The sequence below is a fragment of the Papilio machaon genome, chromosome 2 (assembly GCF_912999745.1).
Source record: "Papilio machaon chromosome 2, ilPapMach1.1, whole genome shotgun sequence".
Classification (NCBI taxonomy): Eukaryota; Metazoa; Arthropoda; class Insecta; order Lepidoptera; family Papilionidae; genus Papilio; species Papilio machaon.
The window spans coordinates 1,305,518-1,321,323 of record NC_059987.1 but is presented as its reverse complement, the minus strand read 5'-3'; the positions used below and the strand labels follow the sequence as shown (position 1 = coordinate 1,321,323).

The window sequence follows — 15,806 nt, the reverse complement described above, 5'->3', positions numbered from 1 at the left end:
GAAGTACGATCGTGACATAATAACAATTATGAAATTAACACTGGTATGATAATTTTGGAAAAAACAATTGTTAAATCATCAATCTGTTACTCGTTGCTTAGGCACTGTTAAACAGCCTAAAATTCTGTTTTAAACAATACTTTGACCAAAAATTATCGTAGTAGCTCTAGCTCTAGTAGCTCGTAGATTCCTATTGGAATCAAATGAAAAAAATTATAAATAATTTTTTTAAAGTCAAAAACCGAATATATGTATTCCGTAAACAAAAGAATTTTTGACTAATTTTCAATATCATAGTTTCAATTGTGTAATTAATATTTAAGGTAAAATACTCACCTTTGTTCTAAAAAAAATCCAAGTTATATTAAATTGATTGCTCCCAAATATTTTAGACACTTATTAAAATAATTTGAACGATTTTGCTGTAAATAGTCATTTTAATTTAATGAAAAGTAAAATGCACTTAACACCGAAAATAAACGACGTGTTTTATTTTTAATTTGAACGCAGCCGCAAGAGCGTTGAGAAGCGCGGCCCGAGTACGAATGCTTAGGTTTATTCTTATTGGCGCGCAAATTCGTTGCGCAAATTAGAAAAAAAGTAAAACAAATGCTCACCTTGATTTCTTTTTAATATTCCGTCTAGGTTGAGTGTACTTTTTATGAAATCTATTTTAAAACAATATTAATTGTGTTTCGAAGGGCTTCACAAAATTAAAAAACAAAGTTTGTTGGCCAATGAAGAAATTATTTTTAAAATTCAATCTTCGCTTTTCCACACAAGAAAGTAAAATATCATTTTGGAGAAAAATGTAACGGCAATTTTTTAATGCCTTATGCACAAAAGAACGTATTTAGGGAATTTGGAACATCATATTTTCAGGATTTGCATTTTTTTTTCTAATAATTTGGCTTACTTGAATAAAAAATGCAATTTTACCTTTATGCCAGTGACGATTGAAATTAAACGATAATTAAAATACACTCGCGAAATGCTGTTTTACTGACATATTTTGGTTATTTTAGAATTCCACTGCTGTGAAACTTGTATTGACGTATATTGTTGTCTCTGTTTTCTCAAAGACAACAAAAAGGATGGTAATATGTTTCTAAACAAGGGTGTCAACACTGGAAGCCTACAGTTAGCGTAAAACTTCCATCGTCTTGAATCATTGCTGTAACCGTCACAAACTATGTAATGATTAGTTGAAATTTACTCTAACCGTCAACGAAGCAGGAATTACTTTTACGGTGTTTTACGTAATTGTATCGGATCTGGTTTGTTAGGACACTGCGGATTACATCTGGCCATTTAGAAACATGTTTCGTTGTTCGCAATGTACTTGATGCGACGACAAGTATTTGTAAAATTATTTTTCATGTATTTTCTTCAATTGGTAATTAAATATTATTGCTACAAATGGATGAAACTGTTTATTAACGAAGTGACAAAGATTTGTATTATGTATGTGGGTTTGTATGTATGTCAATTCCATTGTGACGACCTAGAGCCTAAATAACTGAACCGATTTTGACCAGAAAGCTGTCATTCGTTTCATCTTCTCTATTTTTTTTAGTTTAAATAAAAAACAACTTTGTTTTAAAACGCAGATAATAGATGGCGCTATTTCATTTATAAGAGCCTTGATGAGTTTGGTTTTCGGTTAAAAAAATTAAGGTTATACTTATATAATTAAATTTTCATAATCGATAAAGGCACTAGTAAAAATGTACACATACAAACAAACTCACAAACATATGTAGTCTATCGGTAGCTCTACAAAAGAAACGTACCAATGCTTGCTTCAGGGGTAGCTGTAACGCCATTCGGCAAGATTACAACAGACTTGCGGTCACGAAAGACTGAACAAACGAACGGAAATGTATGTATGTAATAATGTAGTAGGTAAATGCGTTTAATGTAATCTAATCTAACTTGTGGCCGTTTTAATTATACCTACATTTATCTACCGTCATACAAACAACGAGAGAAGAGTTTAATGGATGTAATCTTTTATAATTCTATATCTCTGTAATGGTACATAATTGTACTGACAATTGCTTTATTTTTATCAAACAACAACAATTCACGCCTACAACCCAAAGAGATAGGCAAAGACAAAAACAAAGACATGGATTATGATGCGATTTCGGCGCACCTCTAGTTTATCTAGTTCTCCAATTTTAAGTTTTATAACTTTAAGTAAAATACTGCAACAACAACAACATAACTTACGCCTATAACCCAGAGGGGTAGGTAGAAATCACAGACCTCTATTTAACGCGGTCCTGACACATCTCTCTCGCTTCTTCACTAACCTAAATAATTATAAAATGGTACCCGAAGATAGTATTTTACCAAGACAAAGTCGCGGGCACAGCTAGTATAGTTATAAATATAAAATGATGATAACTTGATGACCATTACTTAAATAGTAATACCCACATACACACGGAAGTAAGAATCTCTTGTATTATTTTATACCTACGCCAAAATAAGTTAGTCTGGTGGCATTTTCTAACAGTTATTGCAATGTTTTTATTTGTACAGGAACATAATTATCCTCTCTTTCGTTCTCATAAAAAAATGAAATAACAACATATTCTTGTACGAGTTTCTGCAGTGGGAACTAAAGGTAAGTGACCAGAGACACGATTGTTAGTTTGACATCTCTCGTACAAGGTCATCATATTTTAAATTAATTCCTTTAACCTTAGGTTTCTGAGACCAATATTCCCATTTAAAACATATTGTTATCTCTTTTTTGTCAAAGATAATGACAGGGATGACGATGTTTTATAGAGATTTCGATCTCAGAAAGCTACGGTTAATGACGTAAATGTTTGACTCATCTTTTTTATCGATCATATTAATAAAATCTGTTATACCAGACGATAGATTGCGTGTTCTTAGAAAATCTACATTGGTCTGGTCTACATTACCTTGGACTACATCTTTAATTGCTATTTTTTTAGCGCTTTACGTAAATGTTGGTTCAAATCACTATTAATTCGACAACGAAATATTAATTTCCACTCTTATAAATTTATGCACTAATTAATTCTATGTAATTCGTGAATTTTATTTTGTGTCTAATTAATTTTTTAATTAAAAGTAGCGTTTGCACAAGAGAGAGAGAGAATTTGCGAGGAATTAAAAAGTGTTTTACCAGATTATATTATACATGTAAGTAAAATTTTCAGTTAGATCCGTTTAGCTGTTCTAGAGATATTTGATAACAAAAATCCATCCATAAGACCAAACTATAGCACTTATAATATTAAAGTAAAATAAAGGGATAACAATATTATTTTATACATGTGTTAAAGCAATGGATTTTTTTTCCATTGATTTGTTGAATAGCAGTATCAGTTACGGTATCACTGAATGCAACGCTTCTCTGAATGATTGAGCGTGTCTTGACAATTGCTGGTAATTTGCAGGCAGCCGTGTGCAATACTGCACTTCGCATTCGTACAATATTGTAGTATATTGCATATATCAATGTATTGAGCGTGCAAAATAGATATTGGTGTAACATCTCAGACTTTTTATCTTTTATAATTGTCTACCAAAAAGATTTGGCTAGTTATTTCAACATATATTGTCCAATTTTATAGCTATATTTAAGAAAACCGTACCAAATTGACAATTATTATTAACTAGCTGTCGCTGGCGACTCTGTCTGCGCGGACTAAGAAAAACTTAATAAGTAGCCTATGTGTTCTTCCAGACGATGTTCCACATCTGTGCCAAATTAAATCAAGACCCATAGAGCTGTTCCGAAGATACCTTCAAACAAACATCCATTCTTCCATCCATGCATCCATCTAAACATTCGTATTTATAATGTATTAGTAAGATTTTTGTTGAAATTCTAAGAAAAAATGCTATTTTGAAATTTTAATAGTACCATATTTCAGACTGTTTGGCTGTTGTAATCATAGAATGTTATTCTTTCTAAAGACATTACGACTTGTTACATAATTCTAAAAAAAGTAAACAAAGAGCTAAAACATAAACAACAAATGTAAAATTCGAGTTTTTCACAGATAACTTTGTACTGCTACTGTTTTACATAACGTTCGCACTCTTTGTAGAACTTTTGAACCAATAAAGTCAATTATATGAGGATTTAAGCAATTTTGCCAACATAAATTATTTAATAACAAACAAAATGGTGTTATTGCTTAACTTCTTTTCTTAAGTCAGTTTTCATAGCGTTTTCGGGTACAGTGGCCTACTGTTGAATGAAGAATTATGTATCCCATTTCTTTCCCGTTCGGCATAAAAGTCAGAAAGATGACATAATGTTGTCTGAAACATGTTGACTTTTAGAGCTCAGCAAAATGTTGTCTTTTCGATAACTTTTTGTCGATGTCATTTTAAAGCAATCTCAATGATAACTAAATGATGACTTTTCGAGGACATATTTTTTTAGCCGACTTCAAAAAGAAGGAGGTTATCAATTCGAATGAATTCTTTTTTTTTTTTTTATGTGTGTTACCGCAAATCTCCGCCCCTGGTGGTCCGATTTTGATAAAAATTATTTTAATCGAAAGGAAGTGCTTGCAGGTGGGTCCCATTTTTTTTTTTTTTAAATAACTAGAAGACTAATAGATTTTGAATAAGCTTCAAAATTTGTTGCGAAAATTAGGGACATTTTTGCTTTCAGCGTTTACGTAGGCTAAACTATAAGACCTACATCAAAATGACGTATGGCGAATTGTAGCTCTTTAAATGTGCTAAATAAAAGTCTGCGATAGCATATATCCACAGGTGGGCACAGTTAATCGAAAAGTTAACTTCGTTAATCGTTAATTCGTTAATAAAAAAATTAACTTCGTTAATCGTTAAAGCGTTAAATTCTCGAAAATTTAACGCAAGTTAAAGTTAATCGTTAACAGTTAACCATACCAAAATTATACATACTAATTTCACACTTATGTGGCGACACTTTTTAAAATTGTAATTTGACTATACATTTATAGAATGTACACATTAGTATTAGAGACAGGTATGAATGCATTATAGTATATTTCATTAAGAGTACGGAAAGCCTGTCATTGCAAAGAGTTCCGACAAATGTCTACCCAAGCCGAGGCACAGCCGAAGGTGAGGGTTGACAGTTGGAACAAGTTGTAATGACAGTTTCGCACGTGTACTAAACAACTATTTTTGATACAGTTGCGAAAAAATGAAGCAATTTAATAGAATAATAAAAACACAATCAACTCAACTAACTAAAAAAAAAATAACTAAAATGTTTGGAAAATGGCGCCAACCGTAAAAGAATACAAACAGAGTTTTTTTTTGTTTTCTTCACCCATTCTGGGTAGGCAAAGGGAACTATGCCCAAACAGCGAATACTTTGGTAGATTATTTTTATTGATATGAAATGAAAATGAAATTTAATGAGATGAAATAAATTGAAACCTAACCTAATTCATTGAATCAAATCAATAAATCTGATATTGTAACAAATTAGGAGCTTCTTTTTAGAAATATTTGCATGAATCTTCAATGATTTTTTTTGTAAAAACTTCGTGGTTTGTTTTTTTTTTTTTTGTTTTTTTTTGACAGTTGGGAAAGAGAACGCACGAGTTTGGAAAAGCTAAAGAAAAAGCACGAATAAAAAAGTGTTTTAATACAGTTGCTCAAAAAGTGGCGTATTGCAGGGACGAAGAGCGTTCGGAATGTGGGCTATTACATACTCGTGCTTATATATACTCGTAATGAAATATACTATTTCGAACCTTCTTTTGATTTTGTCCTGTTGGTCATGTCTTTCCCGGACGCTCTGATGCATCACACTTGCACGCGAACTTCACATATATCAATTATCAACTCGTTCGTTCACCATTCGAGTCGCCGACAGTCGCCCAACATAGCTGAACTTACGAGCGTGGCGTGGCGCGTAAATTAAACAAAATGACAGCACGTCTCCAAGTTTCTAATTTAACGATTAACGGACTTTTATTAACGGAAGTTAAGTTTAACGGAAGTTAACAAAAGCGTTAACACTTTTTGAAGTTAACTTAAAAGTTAATCCGTTAAGCAAAATGTTAACTTCGTTAATTAACGATTAACGGATTAACGAGTTAATGCCCAGCTCTGCATATATCTATCTTTTATAGTTTTCTCACAATAACCATTTTTTTCTTTACGAAACATTAATTAAATTCTTGCCCTATTTCCGACGCTATTATTCAAGTTCAGTATTAACCCTTATGTAAATAAATATGTTCATTACCAAGAGAATTTAATGTAGATTATATTTGCCCTTGAAACTATATCATTCTGTCTAATAGTTTAGGAGATATCGTAAGAATAAAATTACGCGGAAACGAAAAATGCTACATCGCGTTACAATGAATAGCACAAATTTGCTTTCTGGGCTTATTGTTAATAAAACTTTTAAAAACCAACAGCGGCCATTTTGTTCTATACGGACCTCTCACTCATCCATTAAAGAGTGATTGTTGACAAGCGTGAATTGCATCGTAATTCGTTCGGCATTGCTAAGTGTTTTTATTCAATTATTACAACATAAACGTAATATTTTTGACTTAACATACTGGTTGAAAATATAATTAATAGTATTTGTGATTCTTATTATTCAGTTAGTTATCAAGAATTTAATTGCCGAACAAATAAACTTGTAAGTATGAATATAGGTTATAAACACATTTTTTCATATTTTATAACTAATTAAATTATTTAAAATTGTTGTAAGACGATGCTCGTCGCTATTTTAATTAAATGCAGTTTAAATATTTTACTTTTTAAAATATTTCTAACTTTAAACATTTGTATACAATTTTGTTCATTTAATTCATACATAATAAAAAAAAACTTATCAGCATCGTCTTTGTAAAAGTGTCTGATAAAATTTAGAATGCCCTAAAATTTAATGAATATTTTCAATTTCTGATTTGATATTTTTTTTAGGATTCAACACAAGATGTATTTCGTAGTTTTTTGGGATAAAACGTCTGCAATCGTACCTGCATCATGGGTAGATTCAGAATCTCGAACTTTCAAGTGGCCGAAAACAAAAAATCCTACCTTACTAATTATTCGAGCTGATAACCCTAAAGATAATTGGATCACTTATAATTATGTTCAACTCTGCGGTCCATTTGGTAAATTTATTTATACTATACAGTAAAATATGTAGTTCGTTGATCAGGAATAATTGGTTATAATCTCTTCATGTATTTCTGTACTTTAACTTTCAAATATGGATATGCAAATATTTGCAGTATCTCACCCTTATATCAATAGTGAGATAATAATTAATTAAACTATCATTATTTTTTATAACAGGCATATGACGAAGCGCGTGAATTCGAATTAGATGCCCTAAATTTGTCTACAAATGATGATGAAGGTTTTGCTGCTATTAAAACAAATAAAAAATTAGAAATGGTAGATAAAGGAAAAAGAAACTGCAATAAACATTTACGCTCTTGTGATACAGAAGATGAATCGACGCCTGTACAAAAAAGTAAGGATCATTAGTTTGAATTTAATTGTAAAATTTAAAATTGCATGAAAATTGAAAAGAAAAATGAATAGTATTTGTTTTACCTTTACCTAAATTTTTTTATATAATAATTCTAATATTAATTTTATTTATTTTATAGAAACTAAAAGTAGAAAGAAAATAATGTCATCGTCAAGTTCTTCTGATAATGAGGGTATGTAACAAATAAAGTTGTTCAATTATATATAACTAGCTTTTACCCGCGACTCCGTCCGCACGTAATAAAAAATAGAAAACGGGATAAAAATTATCCTATGTCCGTTTCCTGGTCCTAAGCTACCTGCCCACCAATTTTCAGTCAAATTGATTCAGCCGTTCTTGAGTTATAAATAGTGTAACTAACACGTCTTTCTTTTATATATATAGATTATTTTGTTCCTTATTAATAAAACACTTTATTTTCAGATAGCGGAATAAATAATATACCAATGCCACCTGCCACGTACGTGAGCCAAAAGGATCAGCAACCACCACCAACATTTAAAACTCCTATATCATTACTTGAGCCGTAAAAGTATTTATAATTTTAATAATAAGATTATTTATATTGGTATGTCATATCGTTATTATTCATTGTGTTATCAAATAAACAATAATTAAACCTATTTACCATGGCAATTTTAATTTTACACTAGCCTCTTAATTTTAACATAAAAACGTTAACTTTATGATCTCTAGAAAATGTTATCTTTCTGATATCTTTTTAATGATCTCTAAAAGATGGCACTAGATGGCTCATAAGAGAGCTTTATGTTAACTTTATGTTAACTTTATGTTGATTTTTTGGTTATCATTTCTGATATCAGATCTTGAATAATGTTAACATTAAGAGAACTTTATGCTATCTTCTTGCCGAACGGGTTTCTAGACAAGGAGTTTGCAATCTGCTAAAGAAATTGCATACTGGCCACTAAGACCTTTGCCATTTTTACTTAAAATAATTATAGATTAGCGAGAAAGAAACTAGCGATCTTCGACTTGTTCTTTGTCATCTGATTTAAAAATAATTAATTAGGATGACATCGACGTTGTGATAGGCTACCTGTACTCTACCCCTATTGTATAATGTTAAACACGCTATTGTTGCAACATTCTTTGACCTTTAATTTTTCATGGCTTACAGGACCTTGGAACGATTATCACTTTAGATGTAATACAGCTTAGCTAACCCCACTGTAGAGTTCTATATAGTTAGTGACCCATGAAGAAGTGATTATGAATTATTTAATACTTAATAAAATGTTTGAAGCAAAGTAAAATAAATGTCAAGTTTTTAGATGGATATTGACTATATGGTGCAGCACAATAGAAATCTTTACCAATAAACATTTTCCCAAGCTCCCGTGTGCTGTATAACAATGGTTATACTTCCGACTCGCGAAGGTTACATGCCACAGTACTCACCATCAACCAACACTAGTCATTTTGTTAGTAAACCTTGACAACGGCTTAACGTTTTTCCTTGAGACGTTTTCTTGTAAAACTAAATTAGATTGAACTTTATAACGCTAAAGTAGTTAACAATTGTTGAATTCCATTACTTAAATTGTACAAGTTTATTCGAAATAAGCATTTTAATTGGTATTTTGGTACAAAAATAAACCTGTATTTTTAGCAAAGAAAATTTTCCTCAATCTGCGAAATTTGTTGACTTTAATTCACAAAAAAAAAACGTATAAAGTGGACGTTTCCTCATTATTATTTCGTTTTTTGTTATGAACTCAAGCCATGTTTTGATAATTTCAAAACGCTCAACGTTTTTACAGAAATTTAATTTTAGTAAAGAGGTTATGTCTCTGTATTGTATTTTTGTTCAAACTATTAACTCATGCTGATGTCGTTTTTTGTACGGATACTTCTAAATTTAAGGAAAAGTCGTTGAACAAGAATAAACTAATAATTTCTTCATTGTCATTAGATTTGAAAGGTTATTACTTCCAGGGTTAACGCCTTCTATTTAAAAAGAAAAGAAAATAGTAAAAAACTTACACTTAATAGAATTTGTTGTCTAAAACATTGATTATAGAACATACAAGAACTTAGGGGGCGTTCATAAATTACGTAAGGTGTTTTTTTGAAATTAAATTTTTCGTGATATTTGCCGAGACCCCCCTCCCTCCAACGTAAGATAAGGTGAGATTTGACTCGACCATCTCCTCCCCTTAAACATCTGACGTATTTTATGAACGCCCCTTATGGTTAAAAATATCTAAACTTGTTTTAAAAATTATGTTATCACGTTATAAAATAACCACCAACCAACCAGGGCAACGACCTTCATCCACCGTGGGTCTTACTGTCAAATACTTATTTTAAAAACATATTTGCCATCCTTCTCATTCAATTTGAAAAACAGAGACAACAATACATTCAGGTGTTTCACCTTTTTTTTTTCTTTTTTATGAGGTTATTGACTACGGTGGTTATATTTGATTCGACAAATTGCGTAAACAAATTTCTTATTATCTGTAATGTCCATAGACAAGGTTATATTAAACAAAAAAATGTGACCATAATCATTAAGTTTGGTGTGTTTTTTTATATTTAAATAATATTAGGTCACTGTATATCAAGTTATTGTGAAACTTTGTGAAATATGCTGGACTTAGAGAAAGTTAAATATATTCAAATAAATGCAAACATTCGAAATATAAAGATTCTATTCCAGAATTAAAATGATGTATATTTATTAATTACATTTTAATATTGATATTATAGATATTGACATATCCGCATTTTTATTAAACGTTTAAGTTCGAGGTTAATTTAGAAGGCTGATGTTTTGTGACGAACACTTACCCAAGTCGTATAAGGTTATAAGGAACTGACACTCGTATGTCAAAAATTTATCACTGTAACCGTGGGTTTCTGAGACCAAAATATCTGTGTAAAACATATCTCATTATCATTGACAAAACAGAGATAAAAAATATTATGTTTTAAACAGGGATTTTGTCTTAGAAACCCACGATAAATGCAATAAATATGTAATTAAGAAATATGATCTTGAGGGATTTTGAGGATCAAATGCTACGTTGTGAATACAAAGTTCGAGTATCTAAAAACGACGTTTGAATATAATTTTGTGACAAGACATGACCTCTAGTCAGTGTTATTCACGTTTACATAATTTGTTGCTTCTACTTCAATTACATCATGGAAACGATGCGATTTAAAACGGTTGAGGGCGCTGGCTGAAAATTTTACAACGTAAAGTTTACATAATATAAAAAAAAAATTCTTCAACAAGCGATGTTGACGGCATCACACATTTTTAAAGTGGTACACTGGGCACTAATATGTATTTAAAGTTGATCGGTTTTATCAAAAATTTTGTTTCCATTCCCTTGCCAAGTTAACGTAAGTTTTATCTTTCTGATAAAACTTACGTTAACTTCGATTATCTTTACAAAACATCGATGTACCCAAAAACAACGCCCTGTTGTTATACTATTAGCACAGACATAAAACGTCTTTATTTTTTTAATGGTGCAAATATTTAGTTATCGTTGATACTTGACCCTAATTTTACTTAATATGTATTTACAAAGCAAAGTATTGCGACCGAAGATGAAATATTTTTCGATATTGGTCACATATCTATGAAAAGTGACCTATATATAATTATAGAAATCCATGTTTAAACATATATATGAATACCCAGGTTACTTAAAATCAAAGCTAATATTGAACACAACATAACATAGTATGTTTTGTTATGAAATTAATTTTAAATTATCTACTAAAGAACTATAAGCTACGTAAGCTTAGCCTAATTATTTGCGAATTCTTTGAGAACTCAGCAAATTGTTATATTTCTTTTCAGTAAGACGCTGTAGTCTATAGTTACTAGACTGGAAGATAGAGCCCATTGTTATAAGTTCAGTAAGACATTGATCTAGATAAGTATCAACTCTAAATGGTCGTAACAAACTACACATTGACACGACAGTCAAAAGATTACGACAAGGTTTGACCAACACGTAATCAGTGACCTCTACCTCTATTCTTCGCATGCGAGGTCAAATGGTAAACCACATAATTCTGTTTAACTTACCATAACATTACACACCACTACTTAAATATAACACAGGGTCAAAGGTAAACTAATAAAATCTGTTCATATATTCAATAAACATAGAAAATACAACACATAGATAATACAGTTGACCTTACAAGTAAGAAAAATATAAATTTGCTAGTTGTCATCCGTAACTTCGTCCGCATGGAATTAAAAAAAAAAACTTAATTAGCAGCTTATGTGTTCTTCCAGACTATATTCTACAGGTATGTAAAATTTGAGCGTCGGTGGCTCAGGGGTTAAGCACTTGACTTGCAATCTGCAGGTCCAGGGTTCGAATCCCGCCATGTACCAATGTGTTTTTCGATTTTCGATTTACATATGTACATTTATCCGACGTTCTTACGGTGAAGGAAAACATCGTGATGCAACCTGCACATATCTGAGAAGAAATTCAATGATATGTGTGAAGTCAACCCGCACTTGGCCAGCGTGGTTGACTATGGCCTAGTCACCCCTAACTTGGGGTAGGTTCCGAGCCCCTCGGTGGGGACGTATAGTGAGCTGATGATGATGATGATGATGTAAAATTTCAGCGAGATCTGTTGAGCGGTTGTGGAGATACCTTCTAACAAACATCCATCCTTTTATTCGCATTTGTAATAAGATGACATAATACCGGTGTTTCAAGTCCTAGTAAACATTTAATTTTACAATGCAATCTTTCCAATTTCAATGGTAGATATGTATTTTATTTTACATAAATAATTTTGAAGACATTGTGATAATTAAAAAAAAACTAATTTAATTTAAGGTGTTATCGGTGTATAGTCAAAATTGGCATCAAGGCGTACTTACTAAATCATGTTAAGCAAAACTTTGTTATGTGGTTACAAGTGACAGGAACTTTTTTTTGTGACTGACTAACCACTGTTTGCCTAGATGAGGCGGGCTCGAGGTGGCCGAACTCAGATGGCGCTTAGCCTAAACCTTGTTTATGAGTAACTAAGGTGCCTCAGCTGGGGCTGTTACTTCAATATTATAACCGGATTGGGAACAGGAACGTTGGAAGCATCACGAGGTGACAAAGTACCTCAATGAACGCAAAATTTAGTTGTGTCCTTACCTGTTTACTCTTCTTACCGCTTAACACATTGATGGACAGTAACGTCTGTGGGCGTTCCTATAGTAAAAAATGATACGACAGAACGCCTTTAGTCGTAATAGTTTATACTCGTGTCACGGCAGTACGGCTGAGGGCGTTTGATTTTCAATACTTTTACAAGGAAGAGAATGTTGTAGTGTCACCGCAAAAGTAATGCGGCTTTCCTACTGTCATCGTACATAGTTCTACAACACGTCAAGGGACACACACATTGACAGAATTCCGGTACCCCTCCCCCCGTACAGTACGCCCGTGGGCGTCATGTTTTCATACATTTAGTCACGTAGTGCGCGTCGGCGGTGGGCTTCGTGTCACCTCATATTTTCGCGCGCAAATAACGGCTCGAGTGGTAAGTTATTGACGTATTTTTGTGTTTTTGTTTATCGAAATATTCAAATTCAATTTTGTATAAGGTAATTGTGCTTCTAAAATTAGTGGTTGTTTGTATTGAATGCAGTTTTTCGGTATTGAATTAATAATGAATTTATCTACAGATGGCGCCTGGAGATCCGTACGAAAGGGAACAAAAACGGCTGTTAGAATTGTTCAATGAAGCTGAAACTCCGGAATCTAGTGAAGATCCATATGCCTATAGGCGTACTGTCACTAAACAACATTTTACATGCAACCGCATTGACACTACGCCCATAGGCAATGTATGAGATTAAGTAGTGTCATTTGGGAAGTAATTCTTAACATGTACTGTCCGCCAACGTGTTAAATAATTTCAATCTATCTTTGAATTGATCGATTGGCTGATGTAACTAATGTTTACGGAAATACATTTTGAAAATATTTTAAAAACTGCTATTTAGTAAAAATAATCAGAAAGCGACATCTATACCTGATACAGTAAACTAGTTCATATTAGCACTTAAATTACATTCAAAGTCAAACAAAAGATGGCGCTGTCTTAAAAATTGTAACATCACATTAATCTTTGACTTTTTGTCTGCAGTCAAAGAAATTCGGGTTATGAAAGTATATAAATACTTCTATTTTTAATAAACTTGAAGAAAGAAAAAAAAATCATATATTTTTTACAGCAGACATGTTCTTTAATAATATAATAGTGAAACTTCTTTAAATCAAAAAGTAGGAATATAACAAAAAAATTCAAGGCGATGATGAGTTCATTAAAATATTAATTTATATAGAAAAAGTTCATAAGTACAAATGACTAAATTTAAAAGACTAGCCAAATAGACATATATAAAAACCCAGGATAAACAAATTTAAGTAGATAAAAACCGGTTCATTTCACTGAAAGTAAAGTAAGCTAAAATGGTTTAAAACCACAGTAAATTCTACCATTATTATAGACATAATTAACAGAACTATCAAGAAAAGAAAGAAGGCAAATATTTTCACAGTCAAATTTCCTATTATTAAGCATCTTGTCAGGTAAATTCACTACAACATCGCCTAACTCTAACAAAAAATGTGGTTTTGTTGGTTTCAGTTAAATGCATACTTTGTCCTTCATACAGCTTAGGTAACAATATACAGAAAAAAAAATATTTTTAAACCAAGCTTGTTAAACATATTATGCTTTAGCTAGCTGTAGAAAAAGGTCTCTCCGAGTTTTCCAGTCATGTATTTCATAAAACATGTTCTGTTTTAAATCTTATTTCCTTAAATGCATATATCTTAAGGTGGGATTGTAGAAAATTATCAATTTATATGTTTTTTCCCATTCCAACTATTCTATGATTTCTACACCACTTGAACTTCCATCACTACTCTCCGCCTCGCTAGATTCCTCACTCGACTCATCAGATCTATCTCCCCGAGCTGCTTTCCGTGCCATTAATTCTTTGTACTCCCGGACAGTGATTTTTCTAGGCACTATTTCTCGTAGAAAATCTAACGTATCATCTTCTTGCACAACCTCAGCTATATGTTTGTACTCTAACATATTTCCTTTTGTATTTTTGTGCGCTCTTTTAGCTAAGTCCGTAACAAACATCTCCTGTAATAAATACACTTCATTCATTATTGCTCCCAGTTCTTTTATATTTACCTAGCTAGCACCTGGGACTCAGTCCGCGCGGAATTTAAAAAAAAACTTCATTAGTAGCCTATGTTTTCTTCCACACTATGTTCTACATCTATGCCGAATTTCAGCAAGATCTGTTGAGACGTTTTAGAGATATTTTAAAACAAACATCCATCCATCCATCCATCTAAACATTCGCATTTATATTATTAGTAGATTTAAAATATAGCGGGAAATTAAATTACTTACTGTCACTTTAGTAACTAAATATAATGGTTCCGGTCCAACCGCATCTACGTCTGGAGAGCTTTTCATAATCGTCTTAACTCTAGACAATGGTAAATGAAGGTCTTTCTCAGATTTCGTAGCAGACATTTTTAATTCAAACCTACAATTTTAATTACTTGCTGTTTTTGTTTGTTTCGGTTTCGTTGATTTGACGTTTGAACCACCAGTGTTGCCAATGATTATTTTTGCCCGACCGTGGACATAGTGTAAAAAAGCCATGTTTGTATGGAAGAAGATCAACTGTGGGCCGTAGCACTAATTAAAAGGAAACGTTTTACATTCGTCTAATGACGCTGTTTTAAGTTTTTTTAACACTGTTTTGAATTGTTCGTAATACTCTTTGTTTTAGAAAAATCAAAACTTCTTCAAGCATTAATATTTTATATAAATTTACGGAATTTTATTCACACTCCTAAGGCTTTAAAACTATTTTTTCTAAAACAAAATCAATTAATAGCTATAGATTTTCAAAAAGCCGTAGATTATGCTACGGGCATAGGGTTACGGTCGTAGGATGTATATTTTGTTATTTGTTGGCCTGAAAGCCGTAGAACACGGTAAATGTCGTAGCATTGGCAACACTGACTTCCATCTTCACCTCCAACCAAAGAGTAGATATAGATTATGTTACAAAGAGTAAAAAAAGTGATTAGTTGAATTTCTTACAGTCTGGCATTGTGAATCTAATAAACACCTCCGTGAAGTTGGCCCCCTCACTTTCATTTTTTTTTAACTTTTTTTTACGCAAATCGTTTGAGAATCGTTTGAGAGGGTTTGAGAGAAA

At 31.9% G+C, this 15,806-nt stretch overlaps 1 protein-coding gene and 1 long non-coding RNA gene across 2 annotated transcripts; one reads left to right on the top strand and one right to left on the bottom strand.

The window, feature by feature from the left end:
- Nucleotides 1–6,627: 6,627 nt before the first annotated feature.
- LOC123722515 lies at nt 6,628–7,367 on the top strand. The gene is made up of 3 exons (XR_006756500.1): nt 6,628–6,661; nt 6,952–7,145; nt 7,330–7,367. It is a non-coding gene; the product is annotated as an uncharacterized LOC123722515 (long non-coding RNA).
- Nucleotides 7,368–14,077: 6,710 nt separating this feature from the next.
- LOC106714160 (chromatin accessibility complex 16kD protein) lies at nt 14,078–15,193 on the bottom strand. Its single transcript, XM_014507124.2, has 2 exons — nt 14,984–15,193; nt 14,078–14,707 (listed from the first exon to the last, which is right to left on the bottom strand). The coding sequence occupies exons 1-2, from the start codon at nt 15,107–15,109 to the stop codon at nt 14,438–14,440; spliced, it is 396 nt and encodes a 131-aa protein (XP_014362610.1). The 5' UTR covers nt 15,110–15,193; the 3' UTR covers nt 14,078–14,437.
- Between the last annotated feature and the right edge of the window lie 613 nt (nt 15,194–15,806).

Bases quoted from the DNA above. Each gene is read 5' to 3' on its own strand.
- LOC106714160 (XM_014507124.2), bottom strand. From the start codon at position 15,109: ATGTCTGCTACGAAATCTGAGAAAGACCTTCATTTACCATTGTCTAGA. The intron at 14,708-14,983 runs GTAAGTAATTTA...TATTTATTACAG, and splicing joins ATTTAGTTACTAAAGTGACA to GAGATGTTTGTTACGGACTT.